The sequence below is a fragment of the Anopheles cruzii genome, chromosome 2 (assembly GCF_943734635.1).
Source record: "Anopheles cruzii chromosome 2, idAnoCruzAS_RS32_06, whole genome shotgun sequence".
Classification (NCBI taxonomy): domain Eukaryota; kingdom Metazoa; phylum Arthropoda; class Insecta; order Diptera; family Culicidae; genus Anopheles; species Anopheles cruzii.
In genome coordinates this window covers 45,663,766-45,689,960 of record NC_069144.1, presented here as the reverse complement: position 1 = coordinate 45,689,960, position 26,195 = coordinate 45,663,766, and the positions used below count along the sequence as shown (strand labels likewise).

The window sequence follows — 26,195 nt, the reverse complement described above, 5'->3', positions numbered from 1 at the left end:
GACAATATTTTCGCTGCAATCAACCGCTCTGTGAGGCGGTGCAAATAGATTTTTCCCGTCTTTTATTGGTCCCGTATTTTGCGTATTGTAACATTATTTAGTTTGCAGAAAACAAAACCCATCAGTGATTTATGATTCATCAGTTCGAGCGTTGGGAGTAATTATTTGATTGGCTCGCTGGCGCTCGCTGGCGCGCGTGGTTTTGGTTCTTATTTCGGTCGGCTTGTGGACGTTTTTAAGAGTCACCCGTGAGTGAGAGCCAATGAAAACCGTTTGGAGTGCGTTTCACTCGTCACAGATTGAACCATAAATTTAGCGGCCCAACAAACCAGGCGCTTTCATTCTTCGCAGCGAGAGGCTCATTCATGGACGGTTGAAGTAGTGACAGTGGTCGGTGATGAATTGAAAACTGCATCCTCTATGAATCACCGTCGGCTGCAGACGGCGGCTGTCACTTTCTCAGTCAAACGTCAACGCCGGCACCGTGCTGAGTAGGAGTGAGAGCTGTGCGCGTCGCAGCATGCTGTGAGGCACGGAAAAAATATGTCGCCACTCGCGTTGGCCGACTACCCCATTTTTTATTAACATTCCAAGGGGCCACACAAAGCATGCGTTGATTTGTGGCCCAAACTCGCGGCACTCGGGCACTCCGCTTTTTATGGCGCTCTTTTTACACGTTCAATCAGTCGTGAAATTGAAAACTCTCGAAACATGTTTTTATTACGAGTTTTCGAATTAGGTAACAATGCATAAGATTATGAATCAGCCATTTGAGTTTCAAGTTGCAGTAGCTCACCGAAAATGGCCACCGGATTGCAGGGGGCGAATGACGGTTCCGTTTTGGACCCAAGTCATTACGAGTCAGCCGGCGACAGCGTAAGCGATTAATTATTTACACTACATTAGCTTCGCAGTTTTTCCAGCACTACGATTGGGTTCTTTATTAATACAAAAAAAAACAAACAAAAACTCCTTTACCCTTCTCTTCGATATGCCACAGGATGGCCTGCCGTTTCGTAACGTGCTCCTTTACAGAACGGCAGCCATGGGTCGGTAGAAGCAAACCAGAACACTCTAGAAACAGTCGTCGTTTTTCCAGCAGCCAACGGAATCGGTCTCAACAACATGAGAGTGTTCCGAGTTTTTCCACTTGATTGACTTTGAGCCACTCGAGTGCCATGAAGTCACCTGGTTGTGCCGGGTTGGGCGGTGGCGTTGGTCGGACTCGGTCGGACCCCTCCAGCACTCTGATAAGCTCCTGCTCCCCTTCGGTACAAACGTACCGACAGCATGGGGCCCCCACGCTGGTAAACGTTTAAAGACGACCCAACACTCGAAACGCATCGCTTCAAAAATCAATTACGAATGCAATCGACTGTAAGAATACGATAATGTTGCCGTTAGCAAAGCGCTTATCGATTAGAGCCGGGACCCTTGCGGGCGGCCCCCTAGGGCGGTGCAGCATTTTGTGGGCCTGCAGCCTCCGGAACCACACCGAGAGTGAATGCTTTAACGGGCAAACGCCAAAGCCAATCTCTTTAACACTAGATATACCACACCAGTCATTTTGACTGGTCGGGCAGTTTGAATGGCAAATTTCCACTACATGTAATTTTTTTTTCCCCAAATGATGTTATGACTTTTAATAGCTCTAAGCATAGAATACATTTCACAAATAAACTTTTTTTTATATATGTTGGAAAAAAAAAATTTTTTTTTTTTTGGAGATTTATACCATGACCAGTCAAAATGACTGGTCCCTTATTCCATGAACAAATTTAGGCCAAAAAGGGCAATTGTTGCTCAGAATATGATTGGGCAGTAGATTGGGCACTCCAGACCATTGATGTGTGCAATTATTTTGGAATATATACGAATTTGTACAGAGTTAGAAGCCTCTAGAGTTTTGGGGAAAAAGTGGAAAATTACGCAAGCAAAATTGAAGGCATTCTTATGTAGTTCGGCAACGTAGTAGATAACGTTCTTATGTAGAAATTGTGTCCAACAAAGTGATAAAAATTAAATGTTTTCTGTTATATAAAAATGTATACAAATCCATTTATCGTTTACAGTTAACATTACTAAACTTGTTTTAATTTTTTTATAGACTTTTTTTTAACACTTGAAGTCATAAAAAGCAATTTTTCACATGACCAGTCATTTTGACTGGTCTGGTATAAATAGGTATATTGAAAACGGTGGTATATCTAGTGTTAAGAAACCCTCCCAAATGGGGCGAAGGAAAAGTGTGTATTGTAAAGTGTAGGGAAAACTCTTTAACGCGATTTTTAATGGGGATTTTAAGCAAAAATAGTCTTCTAGGCGCTCTTTAATTAGATTTTTGATTTTATGGTTTACTTCGCAGCCTATTAAAAACCCAGGAACACAGGCGGAAACGGTATAACCGCATTGCCCTGAATCGGCACGCGATGATGAAAATGAGCTGCACTTTTTTAGAGTTACCCTCTGATCCGCGGCCCAATATCGAAGAATGTCGCTGCTCTGCGTTGTCCCAGGAACGATTAGTATCAGAATCGGGCACGAAAGGAGCAGCGAAGATTACGACACTTGCCCCGCGATAAGAGCCGCCCGAGGTTGGGGGCGCGGAGACGAAAATTACGTTACAAGGAAGTGATGTTTGACGCGGAGAACCTGCTTTTACGATGATTTTAAAAATCTTCCACAGGACTCGGTGGAGCACGCAAATGAAGCACGCGGTCCGGGAAATGGGTACATTGATGCGCCGCAGCCGTCGAGCCGCCGTTTCATGAGCCTATAATCTTTGATAGATGTTGACAGGTCGGGCGTTAACGGTTTATAGTGATGTCGCAATGTCGCTGGCCCGCGTAACGCAAAAGGACGCCACCCAACCGACCGCACCGACCGTTTGCTGGAAGAAGGTGCTGGTGTGCTGATGAGTTGGATTTTGTAATTTAATTTAATGTAAATGACATTAACGACCCAACGGAGGCTGGCCGCAGTGCGGCCTCTATAGGCTGGCAGCCTTTTCGGTGTGGCGCGTGCCCTAAGGATGCTTTTGGCAGGGACACGCTCTACGAAAGCCATCGTTTGCAGATAGTCATCGGTATAGCTTCAAGATTGTCACTTTCGGCCGGCTCAAACTGCTGCTGGCGACTACACCGGTGCCGCATAATTGAATAATTATCCGCTTCTCAACAGTTTCACACCTTCACAGAGATTGTGGAAAGTTTTCTGGAGAAACAAAAGGATAATCCCATCAACGTAAAAAAACCTCTTCTAAATCTGTTCGTACAACATTCATTATTTTACAAGAAAAGTGAAATGTTTTCTTAGCGGAAAAGGTGCAAAAAGAAAGTTCACAAAATGTTGGCCGATGATAATGGTAATACTTTACAAATAAGGGGTTCAAGAAACGAACAACATCAAAAAACAATAGGGCGTCACCTTTCAAAACCCACTTTGTCCTTCTCTTCGGCTTTTGTACTTCAGGTGACGGATTATGTTGCGAGAGAAGCCACCACACCGGGTACACGCCCATGCGCTAATAGCGGTGCACCATAAAGCGCGTGTCCCCGGGTGTCCTTTTTCCACCCAGCGCTGAACCTCCTGCGATATTAAAAACCATTTTCACCGGCCGTGCCGTACATTCTTGGGACGCACCCAAGATTGTGTGGTGTCAAAGGGGCGTGAAAACGGCGCCGTCCTCGCGCATTATGATACGGTGTCCGTTTTCCGCTGGCGATGCTGCTGGCCGTTGACAATGGCTTAACACTCGCAGGACGGAGAGCGGAGAGCAGCAAGAGAACCGCGCGATGCGATGCCCTTTTATTCCATTCATTTTTAAAACCGGAAGCAGAGTGTGAACGAAAGAAGGAACGGTTGAAAATCGCCACAATGCGATCAACCGAGGGTTGAGGATTGGCCTTTATGTTTATGCTTCCCAGCAAACCTTTTGCGACTCTTACACTCGAGTACCTTTCTGATGGCACTCGCTAATGGACAGTGAGCGGCCCGCACTCTGGTATCGATGGGGCGTCCGGTCACGACCTTCCAGCGAAATGTTAATTGCATTTTCGACTTACCCAGACCCCAATCGGTGGTGGGTCCTCCCAAAAAATTACGCAAAACCGTAGCCTCGATAGAGGTTTAATAATTAATTTGAATTGTGTAATCCGCCGCGTGGCGAATGACACTGAAATTTAACAAACGTTCTTCTAATACTTACGTAAATCACCAGGTCCTTCGGGTTGTGCGCGTTCGTGCCGCAGATGTAGAGACGGTTTCCGCTGTCCATCGGTTGGATCACTCGGATGTGGTTTTTGCAATCAAACATCTGCAAGGAGGCGATAATTTAAACATAATTTAATATGGCAACTATTGGCAGGACAAAAAGGAAGGCTCGCTTCGCTACTTTCAAGCAGGGCCCTAAAGCCCTTGGATCCACCATAATAACCTAAAATTGATTCCGTTTTTCTTTTCGCCTGCAGCCCCCTGATGGACTCATTGAAACTTTGGCATCTACACACCGCTCGGTTCACAGATTTTTTCCTCTTCGCCGGGCGACGCGAGAAGGATGAAATTTCCGTGTCATAGAGAAAGTTTTCTACAATAAACAACACTCTAAGCGCAGTGCTTTGCAGCACCATTTGTGGCACCAGCAGCTGCCCGCAGGGCGGCCGGGAAACGCGGCCTGACGGGACCGCGCCCCGGAGTGCAATATGTTGCAAGCGCCAAAGTACGATAAATATAAATTATACTTTCTCTAATAACTTCAATAAATCCCCGCATTGTTTCCGCCCGGCTGCACCACCAGATGCACGAATCATGCGGCCTGCGCACTCTCGATTGGCCCCTTACCTGCCCAAGATGTGCCAATTCCTGCCGGCTGCCACGACCACGAGCCAGAGAGCACAAAGGTCTCAACCAGGCGCAACCAGGCGCCTCCACCGGTGCGGTGCGCGATCATGACTGGCTGCGCACGACGCTCGTCAGGGACGCGCGCGCGATACGATTTACATCATTCGAGTGTCTTGCGAGCCGGGCGCTCTTGAGACAGTGGTCGCAGTGCTACGCCGGGACTCCTGGGCAGCAGCGTCGGCAGGAGTCGGCAGAGAATTATGAATATTGACGCCGGAATTTATGGCGTGCAGTGAAGGAGAAGTTTCTAGTCATCAGCATCAGCAGTAGTTCCTGGCCGCCCGTGGCCGGTAGTTTCGCACAGGAGCGAGCACTTGCAGCAGCGCCATCCGAGGTCCCACGGGACCCCACGGGATCCGTCAGAAAGGTAAAAACGGAAAGCTGCTCTCTGTGTCCCTTCGTGGCTCTGGGGCCAGTGCCGCGCGCTGTCACTTGCACCATCGACGTCGCGTCGCACACAAACACGCTCGCGCGCTCATAAATTGAACAGCTGCGGCCAACTTTCGAGGCACCGGGAACGGGGCGGCCACCACCAGCCAACCAGGGCGAACCAGAAGATTGTGCGATAATTTATAGTAATAACTTTAACAATTAATAACTTGATATGTGCAATTTACCTAATAGAAAGTGAGCTCACACGCGAACCGGGCCAAGGAACGACCACTTATGCCTGGCGACGCGGGGGTTCGATTGCGAAGTGGCACTGTGTAGTGGCGTGTCGAGTGGCGGAAGACGAGAAACTTCGGCAGAATTATTTCTCCCAAAGGAATCGAGGGCCCGTCTTTGTGCGATTGTAACTTAAATTATGTGATGGCGCGGACTCGTGGGCCCCCTCTCTGCTCTGCCGGTCCGTGCTCAGGCGGCCCTTTATTTGCCTAGCGCAGTGGCCGGAAGGCACAGGAACTTTAATGTATGTCTGTCCAATAATATGGACTTGACAATGCGGACTCCTGTAGACGATGACCGCCGTGATGGTTTGTGTAACTTTAATAGTAAAACTTATCGAACAACTACACGTTGAGCGATAAAGTTCCAACAAATTGTTATCCATTTGTGGATCATAGGGCAACTTCGGATACATAGACGAAGAGTGTAAGTTCATGTAAGACATGTGAGTTATGTTGCGAATCCATAGGCCATTAGACACATTCTCCACGTAAGAAACATATGGCGACCCCTGTCGGTTTCCGGGGACCGATTTGATGGTTTGGCCAAACAACATTAGCGATTCCCGGAGAAAGCGCCTCCGTTGTCGGGGGATCGCAGAAGAAACATGAGTCACAACGGCCCGGAATATGTACTAGGGACAGTCTCTGCCCGCTGATGAGTCGCGTCCCAAGGGCTGCTGCTGCTCCTTTAATCCTGACTCATTTAGGCGAACGCCAACGACGGCGCGTAGATTGAATCAAAATCACAGTAAATCTATTAGTCAAACAAAACGCGTCAAGGCGACGGAGTTCTCGGACCCGGGCGGCGAGCAGAAAATGGACCGGAGATCACTTTACAAGCGGCTAATGCTTTTCTGGTCCGAGAGCGCCGTGCAGGATGCCTCTTTCCGGCCGCCCTAAGACGGATTATTTCCAAAAGAAGGGGACTAACGACGACGCCCGCCCGGTCCATAATTCTTTTACTGACTCCATCGCGCTACTGCCGGGTTCGAAAAGGTCCACCCGCCCAAATCGAATCACTCTGGGGCCGCCGGGGGTTTGGCTTTGATTCTGCCCACATCACAAATTGCTGCAGCCCAACGGTCCACTCATTTTCTCTCCCCGTGTGTGCGCCCATTAAACCAATAATCATAAAAATCAGAACGAAGCTAATAACTGTCACCGAGCGGCGGGATGCGTTTGTTCCTGTGGCGTCGCTCATCCTGGACCGGAGAAGCCGCGCCCACAGGCTGATATAGGCCAGCGAAGCAGGGGGCGACCAGACGACTCTGCTGTTTTGCAAACAAAGATATCTTTCCCCGCCCGGTGGGTTGTTTATTGTCCGGCTAAGTTATGGTTTTTCTGTGCTGTCCGCTGTAATCATTGTCATAATCATCCAAGTCAGGCCCCGCCAAGAGATTGATGGTTCTGTTCGTTCGACGGACGGAGAAAGTGCACCCATAAAAAGCTCAAAGAAGCGAGTCACACACACACGCCGTGAGCGCGATGTGATTGATGGCGTCCATCCATTCGGAAGTCGATTGGTCCGAGGCGGTGTGTACGATATGGGAATAAAATTGTAACCAATAAATTCAAACGGACCGACCGGCGACCGCTTTTTAACTTCTCTCAAAACCAAACGAGCATCGAAATGTGTCAACACTAATTTCGGATTCCATTCTTACCGTGCCGTGGGCGCTTCAATCAAATGGCGGGGGCCAATCACTTAACTTTGCGGTGGATATCGGACACCGGAAGAGAGATGACGACTGCCGGCCGGCCAGCCGGTCATGATCGAGTTGCGATATTGAGGAAATCTAATAAAAAAGTCTAGCCGCCGCTCAAAATTTATTTCCTTCATCTATCAGAGATCAGATACATTCTCTCTCTCCGTGAGACATCGTTTCTCGATTCATTTCACCCACCTGCAGGGCCACTCACGGTAATAATGGGGACTACTGACCGTGAGATATGTTTCGCCAGGACTAGCCACCCCGGCCTTTGGCGATACTTCGATACGATTATTACATTCGATAAATCAATGTTGCGCTAAGGACGAGACGGTGAAACGGCGGCCCTGACACACCGCACGAATAAAGGCGTACATCGGAGACTATCGTGAGGTGTTTAGTTCGTTCCGCCGGGTCCCCACCGAGTATTCCGCCGATCCGTCACCGATCGGGCGGGAATTTTAAACATACAAAAGTACTTTCTGTCGGCATTCTTTTTCGGACTACACACACACGGTCCGCTCCGTTCGCCTCGGACGACCACACGGCGGTGGTCGCAAATTGGAAAACTTTGTCAAATATTTGCCCGATACCGGACACTATATCCGTGAGCCGTGACTACTGCTGCCGGGCCGGGTATCGGGCGAAAATCGGTACCGGATTCTATTAGAGTTCGCATTTCTCTCATCGGCAACACCTTTCGCCACGGAACCGGAACGTCAGGTTGGTGCACATTTTTATGATGCTTTGTGAACGGGCGACCGGAATGAAAACCCCAAAAGCCGCGAACCATAACCCGAAGGCTACACGGAACGGCACTAATGGATTAATTCGTTTTTCAATTACTCTACTTCGCGCACCGTCGCACCGGCCCGGGGTCGGCCCTATTGTGATCCACTGTTCGCCACACGGTAAGTAAAGCTCGCGTATGTTCGCGTCCTCTAGGGCCCCCCGAAAGCTGACCCAAGCTGGAGAAGCTTCTTCGGTTTTTTTTCGGCTCGCGATCCAATTCACAGTTAATTTTAGATTCCGAAGCATAAAAAAGCTCGCCCGCCCTGCTGCATGTTGACGGCTTTATTTCGCCGGACTTTGGGCTAGGCAAAAATTAAGCTGCCAGTGCCGCGAACTGGCCCGAGCGAACTTTCGATAGATGTAATGCAAAAGTTAGTGCGCAACCGGAGCATAAATCAGGACCACCGCGGGGTGGCTCCACCGAGAGCGCACCACACATAAATAAACTCGCCACCTTTATCACCACCACCAGCATCGTCAGCGAAATTGTTCTTCGCTTCGCGCCCAGGCATCCAGGACACTGGGGTGCCGCGGGGTGCAGCTGTGTTTGTCCACTTGTGTTTCGGAGGACGTGGAAAATTGCATCCACACAACACACTGAGTCGGATGGTACACATTTTTGTTGTTGCGAATTTCCCATCAACACTTAGAGCTGCGCGTCGCTCTCGAACTCGATCACCGTGGAAAATGGATGCAATTTCCCGTTTTCCGGATTTGTTTTCCGTCGCCGCCGCCACCGCCACCGCGCACTGTATTTGCTGCGCTGCACTGCACAAAGGGCGGTCCATAGTTGGGTCGTTGCATTGCAAGAATTATGTTACGGAATTCGATTTTCTCCAAGTTCGGCGGAATGTTCGAAAACGATTTCCAAAAAAAAAAACCGGGACATTCCTGTGACCGACTTCCCGACTTGTATTAAACAGAAGCAAGAGTTCATTCCGCTCCATGTTCTTCCCGAACGCGGCCGCTCCCGATCTCTGTCTCTGTCTTGGGATGTAAAATAGCAACACCCAAGTGAAGCAAAATGGTGCGTATTGTGCGATTTTGAAACAGGAAACGATTTATGGTACGATAAATAATGTGCGCACGCTCTGCGCTGCGCCTTGTCAACACTACTTTGGCGGGTGGTGACTATCACATTCCACTGGCCGGGAAAAAAGTCCACCAAACCAGCAATTCATATCGTCATAAAGGGCCCAAACCGAGTCATGGCGCGCTCCGGCCACCAGCAGGTTTGGCACAATTTATTGTGCCTGGACGATGATCATGTCATCATCTGGTGGACCGGTGGAGCTCTGCAAACACACACACACCACGAATTGGTTGAGTTATTGCTTCCGGAAATTGGAAACTCGACTCGACTCCCCGACGACGACGACTGCATGCATCAACTGTTTATGATGGTTATTAAACTTTTGCCTCTAATGCTTGCCGTGGCGGACACTCGACGTTTCAGATTCGCAACACAACGCTGCTGCTGCTGCTGCTCCGAGAGAGCACGGTCTCGCTATCCCGGGGAAGATTTATCAACTTGGATCGCATTTTTTACACCTGTGCGGGCTGGCCACCGGGGGGCGTGTGTGTGAGTGCTGTCAACGAGTTGCAGAAAATTTTTCATTTTAATATCTGTTACTTCGCCCGGTGACAAAACTCCGTTATCTCCGTGTCAGTGGTTCAAGTAATTGAAACGCGAACGTAAACGGGGACGTCTGGCAAAGCGAGTGCCGTCCAAGAGCCGTGTAGGGAGTTGGAAAAAGAAAAAGGCCCAAACAAAGTATGGGTGTCGGCTGGGAAAGGGGGTGCCCAGAATAAACCCACCGCTCGAACGTGATTGTAATCGACAGCAAAGGACGAAACGAAGTGTTGCGAAGGCTGTAAGTTTACGTCAAACCATGTTTTGACAGTTTGGATTTGGTGCGGCCGCGGGGCGCGCCCGTAAGAAGTTGCCCGGAATGCCCGGTGCACCAATACACCCGTCAGTTCCGGGAAGTTTTTTGACGTGCACCGCCGCCGCCCGCAACAGACGGGCTTTGTTTTCTGGAGCCCAGCCACGGGGAGGACAGGAAATCTGGAAAGTTGCGCGCAACAATATAACACAAATCAACAACCAGAGGCAGCAGAGCTTTGGCTGGAGAAAGTTTTCTTCCCGACGTGCCGCGGTCGGGTTGGTCGTTGCACGTAGAAGTAGTTTCTCCTGATGGATGTCAGAATATCAACATCATAATTTTCCACCCCATCGCGCCGACGCCACCAATCGATCGGGCCATCCCGAGGGGCGGAGTAAACCATATTATATTAGCTGCAGGGCTGGCTGTCAGATTTGCTCAAGTAACGCCGTTCCCCACCGTCCGGTCCGCCGATACATTGCGGGTCATTACTGGGTGCGCTTGGTTCGTCACAGGAATATTCCGAAAAAAAGGGGGCGAAAATAAATTGCCCTCATCGCACCCGCCGCCGGCACACACCCGATCTGCCGCGCGCGCGCGCCCGCCGGGAAATTGACGCAATTTTCCATTATTTGTACACTTAATTAAACACGCAAACGGTGCATTAGCACATCGTAATGCTAATGTTCGAAAACGTGGTGAGCGATTGAATGGCACCGGCCGATAGGAAGGCGAAAATGGCGAATATTATTAGTCTCACCGAGTTATGCACTTCCGTCGGCTGAGGGCCGCCGGTGATCCTTAATGTCTTTTTAAAAGTCTAGCATTAGTGAACCCCCCGGGCGTGCATTATTTGTGAGGCGCACGGAACTCGGGTGCATAAGAAATGCTGTCTTTTGACCCCTACGTAACATGTTTCTCCGAGGGCAGACAAGTGATTACAGAAAGAAGCCGAGTGGTGACAATGGTCGTTGCCATCGCAGGACTCGCGCCGATCCGAATTGAAAGGCACCGGCACAAGCGCCCAATTCCATCCATCGAGCGATCCAACGGATAAGACACGTGCTAAGACACAAAAATTATGTCGACCAACGGAGAGGACCGAATGGTTTGCGCCAACTGAAGGGATGGTTTTCTTTAAAATCCCACGTGAAATCACGAACCAGCACCGTTGGCGTACGTCGCATGTCGCAAAACGACCCATTCTGGATTCCGAAAGCTCGAGATGGCTCGAGGTCAAAAAGGAGTTAGTTAAAGAGTTGGGTGACGTGGTACGCCTAGAACGGGATCCATCCATCGGAACGGGACGGACCGACAAGGATGAGGCGCGGGTATTGGTTTAACTCAACCGAGCCGAGCCCTTATGACAACAAACATCATGGGCCCGGCGGGCCGGAGGGCGAGCAAATATATCTCAGCGATCTCTGATTTCTGTAGCTGAAAACTGTAAAACGAAATCATCCTTCGTTCGTTGAGAGCTCCGTTTCGGGGTTGCCGCCAGTAAAAACCCGGTTCACAAGCGGGTCCCCCAGCAGCAGCGAAGGGATTTATGCGCTATCGAACCCTGAACGGATCGGATGAATCGGAGTCTTGGGCGAAGAAATAAAACATGTACGTCGTCGTGGCTCACATGACTGCACTCCGGATGGAACTTAAAACAAACCCCGTGGTAGCCCGGGTAATAGAGTGCCCCCGGGGCGACCGAATGTCCTTCAAATGGCGGAAGAAATGGGATGATAAATCAGCAGCGGGATTGAGATTTAGTTAAAAAATCAAACAAAATTGAAAGACATTCGTCCGGCGCGTCCTCCGAAGTTCGATCGCCGACATAAAAGCGAAGCGAAACAATGAAAGGAAACCCTAAGTACACCGGCAGCGACGAAGATCGACGATGCGAGACGAGAATGCACCCCGAGCATCGGATTCTGAGCCCGGTTGCAGCAGCTCGGCCATCAACTCGTCCTTCTGGCTGTAAAGGCAGCCTCAAGTTACCGACCGGTGACCTTTCCAAAGGACTCACGTTCTTCGCGTCACATTTTCTTATCGGGGCTGGTTTCACGTTCCAGCGCTCCAGACGATCCCGAGACGGATCTGCACGATTAACAGCGAGACTCTTCTCAAGATTATGCAAATGGCTTGGGATGGAAATTTTTCGGACGGAGGAAAATCGATTAAGGGTTGCATTTGTCGCCGCCATGGAAAAAGAGAGAGAGAGCTGCGGGAGTGACGGTCGATGTCAAATTCGTTCAACAACGGTCCCGTCTGGTAGGCACCTGTCGGGAAGCCAAAAAAAAGGGCGTTCGGGTATGAGCCAATTTTCGAAGGATGTTCGATAAGTCACGGGCTCTTGTTTATGGAATATGTTATTTATTTAGAGACGCTCAATCTGGTCTGAGGAAAAATTGGTCCATTTTGCCAGCCTAAGAGTACTTGACTTTCGAAAACGCAACGCAACGCACTGGCGAGACAGCATCGCCGTCTCTGCCGACGAAGGCATGCTTGAAAGCTGGAAGAATGCCGGAGTCAAGTTGAAGGATGCGAGTCTGAGATGTCTGTTGGCTGCAGACATTTTGCAATGCTTTCATCGGCTCACCACCGCACAAGAGAGGCTACGAAATAGCTTTCTAGGGGCCAATTTCGGTTAATTTATTACCTTTTTGAGGGGCCAAAGATTAAAATTACTTGCCCATGGCCTGGCATGGTAAAATTTTAATCCTGCGGGATGCCTTACAAAACACTACATTACCGTGCGATGATTAATGAAGTGGAGATTGTTTTCGAGACAAAAAAAAAGGCGGAAACCACAACCGACCCGACGTTGGAAAATTTATTCCCCATTTTCCGGGCGTGCGTTTTTTTTCTTCCACGCGGTTTCCCGTGCAATTTATGTTTCATTAGTGCGTTAATTAGTTTCGCGTGTTCCGGCAAGCCCGCACCGGTCGGTCGGGCATGTGTACGGATTCTTTCGCCGTCAATTGATTCATAATTTTACCACAATCCTCTTCTGGGAAAATTTAGCCCAAAACACTGGAGCTTCGTGCCGATGCGCGCTCTCTCTCTCTTCCAGGCCTCAAACACGGCGGCACATGATACAACTTTGGCCCAATAATCTTTCATCTTCAGGACGAAGAAAACCACTTAGAGGGAATAAATTGAAAAATTTCATAATTAACTTCTTTCGTCACGGGCCCGCACAGCCTGTCCCGTGCGCCGGCGGCTAATCGGCTTGCGGAATTGCCGCAGGCCGGGCCTTGTGAGAAGTTTTTCCGGGCCCGCCACCGCTCTCGTTCAGCCAACTTTGGAACTAGGAATTAGTGGACTCCTTCTAACAGCCACGGCGATATGTGCACAGCGTCGAACCACCCGACAGGGAGGACCAAAAAGTCAATCTTGTAGCAATAAGCCACACACACACACGCAACCCGTACGCAGGTTCTTCAAACCCCGGGAGCAGATGTTCCATCAAACCGTTTCTAAAATCGTCTGACGAGAGCCGGCCTTCTTAATCAACCACGCTCGGAGGATAATTGCAGTACGCCATAATTTCCTGCGTTGCACAACTTATTCGTCATGACTTCCCAACTCTGCTTAGCGTTGCGGTGAGAGGCTTGCCACGAAAAGAATTGCTTTGTCTTGGGACGAGTGTGAGGAGCTCGTAAGCCGGCGGAATCATCACCCGTGCGCGCACGGGGCCAGAGTAAACAATATTAGCAGGCCGGGGCCAGGCCTCTACTTGGCCAACATTTGCTTCATCTTCTGCCAAGGCGCGTATTTAGCTGTCATGTGGGTTTGTTTTTATGCTGCCCCAAAAGCCACCGGCATTGACGGTTTCACGATGCCGCAGAGCGAACCAATTCCTCCTTCTTCAGAGGGAGACAGAGACAGAGAGCGCTGGAGGTCGATGGAGAAATGTAATTTATCACATCGCAAATTGATGGCTTACGGGCATGCCGCAGCCAGCCAGAGAGGAGGAAGAAGAACTCGCACCACCAGGACACCGGCACCGAGATCTTTGCGTAATCATGAAATTACTTTATAAGCTCCTTCTTGCCTTGCCAACGACAGCCACGCACAGCAACAGTTTCGCGCAAGAAAACGTGAAACAATTTTCGTTGCATTAACGACAGGAGTATAGTAGATTTTCCGTTGCTGATACACTCTGCCGCCAGAGTTGGGGCGGCGTTCGTTGCGACATCAAGCGTCACGCGAAGTGATGTGTTACCCGGGGACCCTTCGCGCGATGATGAATTGATATTGAAATGTGCGCCAAAAACAGCCAACGACCGATCGAGACCGGGAAACTCGTTTTCGTATTTTGCGAATGAACTTCGCCAAATTCGGGAAACCCTGAAGGTGAGCAGCCCTTCTTAACGTTATTTCGATTCAATCTAGCGCCGATTTGCGTGCGCGAGATTTAACCAAGCGAAGGGGGATCTGGGGCATCGCCGAAGCATCGAAGGAAATTTAAACGGCGTTCAATATCGTTGAGAGGAAGCGATTATCTGCAACATATTGTAGAGACACACCGACGGCCACTCAGTGGCCACCCGACACGAAAGCTCTTGTAACAACTTGTCAACGACCGCTAATGACCAACCACTCTAAAAGAGCGGCCCAAGGGAGGCGATACAAATACAAATTGCCGCGTGGACCGTGGAGGGCTGCGTGACTAGACTACGGAAACGGCGACCAGCCAGCCAGCCAGCCAGCCAGCCAGCCAGGCTGTGTCCTTCGAGTGTTTCCGTGATTCGTGCGCCGCTCGGGCTCGGGCCACTCCCGAAAGTCCCCCGACGGTCGTGTGCATAATTTGTTCCGCACTTCGGAAAGTTCGAATGGATTGCGCCCGGCTAATTATACACGCCACGGACACCGGACCCCCGAAACAGGCCCGAGTGGGGCATTATTGTGGGGCCACAAATGGCACATTAGTGCGCGGCGCGGTCTACGGTGTCGTCAGTCGTCAGTGATTTAAAGTTTCTTGTAACGCTTGAAAAAAACATGAATTTAATGACTTCTGAGCTGCACAACGCTTTCAACCGATAACGGCATCCTGGCGGCAGACTCGGGCGGTGTCCCACGGATGATTTGTTCCAGGGCCCGGCAATTGAAAACCCGGAACACCATACCAACGGAGGACCAACTCCAACACGTTAGTGCCAACCTAAGCATGCGCCAATCTACTCTCGCGCGCAAGCAATTTGCTGGTGAATCAGCAACTTTCCTGGTGCGAACCTGGTCGGAGGACCTGTCGGCCACCGAAGAATGTTCTGCGTTCCTTTTTACAGAACACAGGTTCGTCACCCGCGATGATGCTCAACATCGCCGGTCTGCCTACTCGGCGGGTGCCGAGATGCTCGAGAGCTTGGCCCAAAACAATGCGCATGGTGTAAAGATAAAATACCGGCCGAACCGAACAGAACGAACATGATTTTCCCGCAATTTTTTTCCCCCCCGGGTTCCTCTCCAACATTCCAGAGTGTGGACTCGGCCCGTGTGCGTGCCGGGAAAACTAAACCAATTTCTGTGCCAGCGATAGGAGTAGGACACGCACCGGAGTTCCCGTGCGTGCGCTCGTTCGTTCGTGCATGGCCCAGCAGGTTTTTGTTTAATTTTACCCAGTTTTGCACAGTTTGCCCATCGGCCGTGCGCGCGGCCACGATCGGTTCCGTTCCGGTCGGTGATTGGATGTGGCGCGTCCTGGCGACCGTGCGTGGCCCTCCCTGTTTCGCGCAGCCCACGTGGGGAATGGATAGAATTTTAGGCAAAACTTCGCCCGTACGCATTTTTCCTCCGAGCGTCGTCCTCCGAAGGACCTCGGTTGTTTTCCCACCAGTCATGCTGGTAAATTGATTTTCATGTGCAGCCGCCGGTCCGTCGTTCGACTGCGAAAGGTATTTGAAATTTATTCCGTAACCGAGCAGAACAACCCAAGCAGCAGCGGCAGGCGCGGCATTATTCAACTCACGGGCCCTCATGGGCTCGCTACGTCCGTTTTTTTTTTGAGCCACTAGGAACCGGTTGGTTGGTTAAACAAAGAACATGTGAATGCATTTCAACGATTAGTTGCTGTTTAACAAATGAATCGTGATATGCAGAATCGGCTCAGCAAATAATCGGCCCGAAGAACATGGGCACAATAATGTTACACTCCATCGCGGTGATGCTGATTGTGTAATATTGTTTGTTCACAACTAAAAATCCTCCCATTGTGAAGCACCCAATAATGGGCTCGGCGCCCAATGTCTGCTCCCAAAAGCTCAGCTCCCTTTTTACATGTTCATGAATAAACTCGCAACATTTTATTCCTATCGCGAACCGGCTCGCGTTGTTGTGTGTTGTACGAATCTATTCATTCACTATTGTTTGTGTCATTTACAACCGCGCATTTCTGGTTGCATTGCACTCTCGGGCGGTTTTTTTTTTGTTGGTCAGTGGTGGTTCCAAACCAACCCTTGGTCCGCCTCGTCTTTTCATCATTCGAGCAACGAGGTCCTGTAGGGACCATCATTTACATTTGTATCAGCGCAGAGCGCTCACGATGCGCTCGCGATTTTTTTGCGACCCACATAACAGCGCTTTTCGTTTCGCTTTATTTCTGCAATTTGTGTTGTACCAAATTTTAAAATATCCACTCACATGTCGGCCCTTTTTGTGCCCGCGCCCGGCGGCTGGGTCTACTCTATTGACCTACATCGAAATTATTTATGCTCGTGTACACAACAATACGACCGGACGCCCGGTGGTGCGGCGTGGTCAGCCGAGCCGGAAAACACACGCACACACACGCACACACGGGGACTCCTGTTCGCCTTGTACCGGGGTGTACACTTTTATCGGAGTGGAATAATTAAAATATTTTACAAATTTGCATACCATCCTCATGCATCGCCCGTTTTGGGTCAGGTGGAAGATACCTACGCGTGGTACCGACGAAATTGTTGAGGTGATTTACGTTATGTTTATGTATCTTTTGACTAGATTTCTTTCAGACCACTCACCCGTGAGTTGTGAGCCCCCGATGGGGTCTCTTTTGCGTAGAAAGTATTTTCATGCAACAACCACCTTTTACAACAGGGCAACGGTTAGCTAAATCAAGTCGAACTTTTCCTCGTTCGATTCACATCAACCGGGGGGGTTTCCGTTAAAAAAGCACACGGGAAGGCATTCATTAGGGTAATAGGATAGGCACCCGGGGCTCGAACAATAGCGTTAGCTCATATTTTGTTTGCCCGAACGTATGCACGACCAACAAACTTTCAAGTATGTACGCAAAAAATGTCGCCCTCAAAAGAGGACCCCCGGTGCCGGACCGAAAGGAATTTAATGTTGCCCAAAAACATCTCGAACATAAGCTTGTTACGGGTACGGGATTTCGGAAGAGGCAGGCCACTGTCGATCGGAAAACAGCTCGCTTCGTGTGTCAACTTCATTACGGGTACGCAAAGTTCCGTAAATTACAACCCAGGCAGCTAGGGACGACACATTTTTTGGTTCCCGAGAGCTACCGCCAAACTTTTGGACCACATCACACACAGAGGGAGAAAGGGATCGAAACGGACGGGGGTCTAGGATGTAGGACGTAGTAGGGGGCCACTTCTTTCATCTCATTAACATGGTTCAACTATTTTTGGGTGAGCCGACCGTATGCGCAATTCAATGCCGATCGAATCGAAGGAACTCTCCGGCAAAGTAACATAAACTTTCGGCCACCACACAGCGAATGCTAATGTTGTTCAGCACCGCCCCCAAAAAATAGGCATCTCAATCAAAGTATGCCCGCCGCCAAATCGATCCATTTCTAATCGATCACTGGACGAACCAGAGTCGACCAGCCCGAAAACATGATTTGGTGCCTCGCTGAACAAAACACGGAATTATGTTGCCTATATTTTTTGTCCTCGGGAGGTTATCCATTTATTTGCCCCGCCGAGTGGGAAGCAGTGGTGCGTTCGCTCGGTGTGGTAATTTATGTCCAACATGATTAACTTTTGGCCGATGGCACCCTCGGCTCATTCCATCATCGCCTGCGCGCGCGTCCGCGGGCGTTCGGGGTCACTGCTGCTGTTGCTGCTTATCGGGAAATAATTTTCAATTTGGTAGTTCATAAATTTGTTTCGCTCTTTCGGCAAAAACTTGGCGAAGGGCACCGGCTTCCATTAGCCCCGTTGGTGGTGCTGGTTGTGGTCGCTTCAGGCCGTTCCCTTCTTAAGACCGCGACATTTTTCTCCGTCCAAGAACGTGCCCGTGTGCGTGTGCTAAGTGGGGCACGATTTATGTGATAAGTTTGGCTTCGAACTTCTCCCCGAGCAGCAATCGATAGCGAGCAAAGGATAACCACCACCGGACCCGACCGGAGGCTATCACTCTGGTCTGGTGACGACTGTTTTTGGAACGGGGAACAGGAACTCTGACAGCAGAGGACCTTCTGGACACAGTCACACACAATTCACAGAGCTATCGACAGCATGGAGTTTTCGAACCGATAGACAGCGAAGAGCGATGGCTGTAAATGATTTTGATGAGCAAAGTTTTCAACAGTTAAATCCGTATGCGGTGTTCGGTCGGGTTTATTGAAGACCATTTTATAGATCCCCTCTCTTCCGGTTGCAATCCGGTTCCGGTCGGACGTTAGTTGTGCCACCCGTGCCCTGCAGACGATGTGCCCCGGCGCAATGACCAAACGCACCCCATACATCACCAACACCCGGGCAAATGGACGTCAGCGAAGGCGATAACGCCTGCGATGTCCAATCCTTCGGCGGCCCAAAACAAGAGTTTTCTTCGCCGTATCCTGTTATGCTCGCTCGGCCATTTCCGATTCAAATTTGTATGAAAATCAGCCCCGGCGATTGTGTCCTTCTTTAGTGGACACACACGACACGGGCGCGAAACCCGGAGGAACCACGAACCGAGATGTTGCACAAAATTCCTCCAAAACTGCTGACGGCGAAAACCCGTCCGTCCGCGTCCATTCTTTTCGGTTCCGGGTGGTGGTGGTGGTGACAGAGAAAAACATTTTCATTTCGGTGTCCACTTTCGGAGGCGCTGTCCATTCGAATGGTACCCATTCTTTCGCAACTTCGACGAGGGTCTCGACCGGAAATGGGATTCACGAATCGGTTTCCAATGGGGCCAGAGGCCAACAGGAAGCGCACCACATCCATTCGGCGGCAGATATCGAGCCCGGAGCAAAGATGACGACAACGAGATAACCCTAGCCCCCGAAACGGAACGGAACGCATAAGAAAGTATACATACACGTCACAGGCTCGTGAACAGCAAGCAAATGGGGAAATCCGACTGGACGGTCGAGGGATGACTCATACCGGAGCTGGCGGTGGACGCTGAAGTTGGGCCATTAAAAGGACAATAGACAGAGTGTATCATGGACGGTTTAGAATATTTAAGACTCTTACGACTATTGGTACAACACAAACACACAGAGATATTTGCGCAGTTGACCAATTGCAGTTGGTGACCCTATGTTTTTAGTGCCAATCTTGCCCGATACGGAAACATTTTCCTTGGACATGATTGGGCAAACAAAGAGCTCGATTGATGGACCCAGAATGGAAGCCCAGAAGAGAGGACGATAGATTGGCACCGAATGAAGCGGGCGACGGGACGACGTGTTACATTCCTGTGACAGATCGAACCGTTCGGCGCCCAACTGACAAGCTCATTGTAACGTCTTCGTACAGCGCTGGGCGTCCTCCGCCGCCGCCGCTCCGGCAAGGTGACAAAGCGTACCGGGGTGTCTCCTTGAAGTGTCCACATATCTAACTCACCTGCCGTTCCCACGTGGCACACACAATGGCCCGGCGTTGCGCATGTCATATACTGCGAGGACCGGCACGACGCCGAAGCCACCGATCCGTAGCCACAGTCAGTGGCACTGTCAGTGGCTGCGTATGCTGCGGACCGGTTCTTCCTGAGCGAAATGTGGTATTTGCGAATAGGCACATAAATTAGCACAGATCGTACCATAAATTCCACGAGACAATTGAGTAAATATTTTAACATTCCACATCCCGGGCACGCTCACACACCAAGTAAATTCCTCTAAATCGTCCTCCTCAATCCTGGGGAAAGGATTACGGGCCGGGCCGGGCCGGGAACAAAGTGCCAGCAGCTCTCGGTGGGGTTACGTTGCGTCACAGGAGGCGAAACTTTGGGTGGCGGCCACACGCAATCTCGCCCCACTCGAAGTGGTGCGCACAACGTTTACCTTTGCGACTTGTGCCCTTTGGTGGAACCACTTCCGGGGGAGCCACTTTCGCGTTCCGGCCGGCGAAAGTCGAGGCCATTGTCAGGGTTTGCATCCAAACCCTCGCCCTGGGAAGTCCACAAAAGTCTTCTTCTTTCTTTAAAGTGATACAGGCGACATGTACACGGAAAGGGACCTGTATCTTCGTGTGTCGCAACTCGTTCCCCGGTCGGTGCCGCTCCAAGACTTGGAGCTCCGAAGGGTGAAACTTCTTGGAGCATCCAGAAGAGAAAGTTCGGTTGAAAATTTATATTATTACCGTACTGAACCGAGCCCCGCGCAGCCCTACTGGCTGGCTAGCCGACATCCCCCCGACATTAAAAAGGACAATTGATGGCACGTCCAGGGCGAGCCCATCCATCCCGGTTTTCTTTCGTCTGCCGTCTGCTAGCCGACGCTAGGTGGGGCAAAAAAATGGCTGCTCCGTGTTGCGAAGAATTATTCCGTTCGCACCTATTAAAGGAGTCCAAGCACGAGGGGCGAGGGCAGGTCCACCGGGTCACCCGCAGGGCTCTCGGTCTAGGTCCACCGGAAGGATGGCCGTCGTTTGTTTCTCTTTGCGTTTTAGACACACAGGGAAAAAGTTTTCCACTGCACTCCTACTGCCTTGCTGCTTTAAAGTTCAGCGGATCGAACCGACACCACGGCACCCGCCCGTCCAGATAAAGTTTAGCATCTTCTCAGACGACCCGGAGACCCGGCCCATCTGCGGGCCGACCGCCTCCGCCTCCGCCGAACAAGACGACCCGGCCATATTCCATTCTTCGAGGAAGATAAATGGTCGACAGATTGCAATTTATTTGCTCCGGTGCACTGATTCAAAGTGCGAAGAGCCGCAGGCTGCTACCCAGTGCTCGGACCTCTTCTTGGCAGTACTGGTGAAACGCAATTGAGTCTGTCTCGGGGCCTGGGAAAGAATTAAACCATTTCACCCCAGAAAAAGAAACCAGGGGGAAACAACTTACATCCGATTGTCTTGTGGCTTGTAACCGGCAGGGGTACTTATTCTTTGGGCTTTGAATAATGGAATGCAGGCGCCCAGGATCCACAGGCACTTACTGCCACTTGTCTGTGCGTCGCCCACAGCAGGATGGTCACTTAATATAGATGCCGTACCTGTGCCGTAGATTTGATGGCGATCAATTATTGTCGGATGCTTAATGTCACAAGTCTGGGCCCAGTAACGCGATAAGCCAATTAAAAGTCCCGCTGAAGATTATCACTTTCTTTTTGTCGTCCCTTTGATGGAACTTTGGAGCAAAGTTTCAATTTTAATTTAAAGCACGTAATCAAATAAAAGTAATCTCCCAGCTGAAGCGGCTGAAGATGAATTGGCCGGACCTACCTCACTCTTGCCCTTCGAGACGCAGTTGCGGACGTCGGAGCTGGTCGCATCCAGCTGGATGCTGTCGCGCTGAAATGGATAGAGAAGAAGGAAAAAGACATCTCATTAAAGTTGCTTCGACCGAGAACCCGGGAGAGCTTGAACTGCATTAACCCGCATAATCCTAATCTAGGAATCCATCATCTCCGCTTCGGCCCAGAGCTGGTTGTGGGAGAACGCAACGCAATGTCATCGCTAATTAACGGCTAACGAAGATGAACTGTTTACCCGGGCGTTGGCAAATAAACAAACAGACTAATAACTAATGGGCACCTGAGCATACCCGGTTGGCATGCCTCCCGCGGGGACGCTGGGCTGCCCACTTGGGAGCAGGGTCTATGAATTGAATCGAGTCGTATGACCGACAGACAAAGATTGGTTTGTTTTTCTATCTCTCTCTCGTGGAATGGCATTTGATGAAGAAGGACACTGTTCATTATTCAATTCAGGATACTCTCGCACGACGCCATGACATAGAAATTGATCACCGAAATGTGTGTGTTTCAAATATTCGTTCGTCCACTGTTTTATAACCACCATCTTTTGATTGCTCAAAAAATGACCGCTGCGGTGACGCTCGTTAGCAAACTGGCTTCGACATCATTAGACTCCGACACATCTTTATAAAATTGAAGCTCCCCAGACCGCAAGTGTGGGACAAAAAAGGACTCCCTATTTCTCCCCATTCCTCAGTTCGTGCATAATTGACAGGTAATTTACAATAAATCAGTGTAGCTAATTAAATTTTAAAACTTACTCTACCGTACCTACTCAAGCACCATTATCATCAGCACCATCATCATCGCCACCGACCTCCGGTGGTACACCGCTCCACCCGGCAGGACATGCTTCGGTGAGCGCCGGAAATGTCTCCGAAGCGCCCGCGCACACAGAAAGGGTTCCACCGACTGGCAACATTCCGGCGGGGGTTCCGATGGATCGGTTGAGTGAAAACCTTTTCGGCTTTTCGGCAGCCCGGAACCCGGGCAGCACGGGCTGCCGGTGTGTGCAATTTTTAGCATTACTCCAGCATTATTCACGTGCCTGTGACCTTCGTCCCCGCCCGCTCCCGAACACGATTTGGTTCGGTGAAAAGCACCTCACCGGCAGGGGACGCGATGAACGGCGGCACCGTTAATTTGTTCCACCCGAATGGCCATTAACCGTGATAGGCCTAACTGACATAAGCTCGACCAGGGGTTCTGTATGTGGCCAACATCCAAAAAACAACCGGTCGGAGGGGTTGTTTTGTTTTGGGGGTTTTCAAAAGTATGTTGACAGAGCGTATCCGGCGTGCCTTGCGTGTCATAATCAATGTTACGCTCCGTGTGCGGTGCGCGATGTTGGGAGATTTAAAGCCCATCCACAGGAAAGCCACACACACACACACACACGCAGCATGCGGTGACATCTGTCGAAGCGGGCCACAAAACACTTGAAATGTATCCCAATCATGGGCTCATTACCGAAAACCCGATAAGCCCGAATAGTGTGCGATGTTTAACAGCACATTACATCCGTCACGCACCGTCACGCCGACAAATGGGCCGGTTACGTCGTTTTAATCGGTGTCCCATTAATTTCACTCGCAAAACGCCAAACGTCGAGCACAAATCGCACATTACTCAACATCGACTTCCGCCACTTGGCCGGGCAGGGTTGGCAGGCAGGACGCCGCCCAACTGATTTATTTACTACATTTATCCGGAAACAAATCTAAACTTCTGTCGAAATCGACGCCTTTGTTGCCGATTCCGATGCCAGCCACGTTCACCGGCGCGGGGTGGCCGGCCCTGCTGTGCTGCCCGCGCCCTTTCGACGCGAATCGGTCGGAGAGTGGAGATTTAATTAAAATCGGGTCCTGCGAAGGGAGCCCCGAACGGGCAACGGCGATTCGATAATTCCGAAATAAAAATAATCTCCGGGCCTGGGATTCACGCCATTCACGGCATTGCGTGAGGAACATTTTGCCAGGAGTTTCCTGGCATTGGAAACCGCACCCGGTTTTCCCGCCGCCGAATACTTTATTAAAACTTTGTACAAATGCTGACACTAATTAAAATCGTGTTCTTTGCGCACCCTTCCTTGGGCTTGGATTTCTTAAAGGGCCCGGGACTTTGGGAAAACTTCACCCAGCACTAGGGTGGGTGGTACATGCGCCGTGTCCCTGAGGGCGTTTGATATTTTGGCCCAAACCCGCGCACACGGAGCGAGCGACATTTGTTGTACCGTTTGTTGAATATTTATTTGCGATTAGAAATTAGGAATTTCGTGTTCAACAACTCGCGCGCCGCGAGCAAGCAGATGTTTCGCGGGCATCGGGCGGAAAGGGGACGGGCCACTGCCACCCCTGGTAGACACCGACAACGACACGATGATGAACCTTGGGTTCAGTTTGAGTTGTTGTAGAGGGTTGGAATGAAAAATTAGCCCAAAACGGGATAGAAAAACCGTTCAGAGAACATCCAAACGTGTAAATGGAAGTGGCGGCGCGATCTTACATCGCTCCAAGACAGGTGTCACACACCCTCAGCGTCCAGGTCCAATGTTGGTGAAGAAATTTTCCGCACTTTTTGGCCGCCGGCGAAATCGGAATTAAATTAGAAACAAATTTTGGCACCCAAACTTTGACACGCACCGTGACACTTTGGCCACTGTGGGTGCTGGAGTCGGTCAGGACCGGAAGGACTCTCTCTGCTTAATTTGTCAGCCAAGCCAAGTATCGACGGGCGGGACGAACAGGAATGTTCCACGAGTTTTATGCGTGCGCCCGCCAAAAGCCTCTCGTGGGGATTATAAATTGAAATCATTAATTAGATGTGATTGTGATTAACAATCGTTGCAAATTGCGAACCTGTCTACCTTGGGCCGTTGGCGAGACCCGGCCACCCGACCCCAAAATGGTGCCGAAGAAATATGCTTTCTAATTACGCATACGCATTAATTTCGAGCTGCCGCCTGCCGCCTGTGGAACAGACACCGGAACATGGGGCGCTCCGGTCCGGAGGTCCTGGTTTGTAGGTTCTACCGTTTCCAGCCGCCCAACTTCGTGTAAGTGAAAGCGACATTCGCAGGAAACAACATGTTTGTGCGCGGAGGCCTCTCTTGTTGTTCATTTTCAGCCCGCCAGCACCACAGGTTAACTGCGATCCGTTAACAACACGCATAAGCGCGAACCAGAAGACTAGAGCTTGGCATCGTGTCCTGCCCCGGGCGCGCTCTTTTCCCGAACTTGTAGGCGTGTGCTGCTCGAGAACGCACTTTACGCTGTTTTAGCCTGGGACCTCGCGAAAAAGGACCTCTTTTGCGCCTGTTTGCGCCTCGCACAAGAAAAGAGCGATGCGTGTGCTGACAGTTTAATGAGGAAAATAAAATTTCCCCTTTCATCGGTCCGGCGAGAGGGCCAAAATAATTAGATCGCAATCAGTGGCAGGAGTGAGCAAGCATCGGCCGAAAAACAAGGCGCGAAGTCTCGGGTTCCGAGCAAGGCGTAGGACTGCGGAAGGTGTTCCTTGTGCCCGGTGGCACTTTCGAGCAAAGTTTGCCCAAAAGATGCCGAAACACTCGGGCGGCAGCGTGCCACCCGCAGAAGGACCCCGGGCGCGCACGCGTCTTTTCCATTTCCCACGAAGTAAAGATAAAGCCCCCCGGGGGGCTTAACGCTCCCCGTTTTTGCGAAAAACAGTGCGGGCAAAGGCTTGTCGGGGACTTCGGAACAGATAAACGGGCTGCCGGGAGTGTGTTGAACGAAATTTGTTCAAATCATCGGCCTCCAAATAAGGTGGCCTCCGGTGGTGGGCCAAATAATTAATTACCAACATCACCACCATCGAGGGCGATCAGATAAAATGCGAAAATTGAAGAAGTGTCAAAACATAATCCATTAATCAAAGCAACCGGATTGCGAAACGCACGGTCGAGGCCGAGGCCGAGGGGCGGCTTAATTATTGAAAGCTCAACACCGTCCTGATGAAAGAGACATTCCGAGTGTTGAAAGAACCGGCGACACCTTCGTCACACCGGACACAGTGGCCGTCTGTTGTAAATCCGCTTTCCAGTCGCCTCGAATGTTACGCATCAGAGACTAGAAAGGGGAGTCCTTTGCTCGTAAGGAGTCCCTCCTGGGGAAGTGGGTTCGCTGTGATCGGATTAGGAATGATTAAAATTTCAACATATTTGTCTCCAAAGGACGACAACTGCGGGAGCTGATGGACGTTACGGGCGACCGACAGGGCTTCCCTCGATAAAACGGGAAGCTTTATTATTCACAATTATTTAAACGTAACCACCACGCGCGGTGTAATCTGCTCGGAAAAGAGGATTTAATTGGCACCCGAACGGACGGGGGGCCATGTTTGCGATGGCTGCGCTAACGCGTTTCGCTGGGCAACGATTTTTCGCCACGCCGAACGCAAAGTACCATCCCGGGCGCCATTTATAGGGAGGCTTACGCGCGCGATGCACCGATTTGCGGGAGCGTAAGCCCGAAACGCATTCCATTTGCGGCATAATTTAAATGTTGAGTGCCGGTCGTTCGTCCACTTTCATTAACGACAAAACCGGAACAGCATGAAAAGATTCGTCGATTCG

General features: G+C 50.5%; 1 protein-coding gene across 1 annotated transcript in view; it reads right to left on the bottom strand.

Moving 5' to 3' along the window:
- Positions 1-26,195, bottom strand: part of LOC128279148 (semaphorin-2A-like) — a 158,881-nt gene that overhangs the window by 22,647 nt on the left and 110,039 nt on the right. Inside the window, exons 4-5 of the mRNA XM_053017866.1 lie at positions 21,567-21,635; positions 4,208-4,315 (exon numbers count right to left, since the gene is read on the bottom strand). Of these exons, the coding sequence (XP_052873826.1) occupies positions 4,208-4,315; positions 21,567-21,635 (177 nt within the window). The remainder of the gene's footprint in view (positions 1-4,207; positions 4,316-21,566; positions 21,636-26,195) is intronic.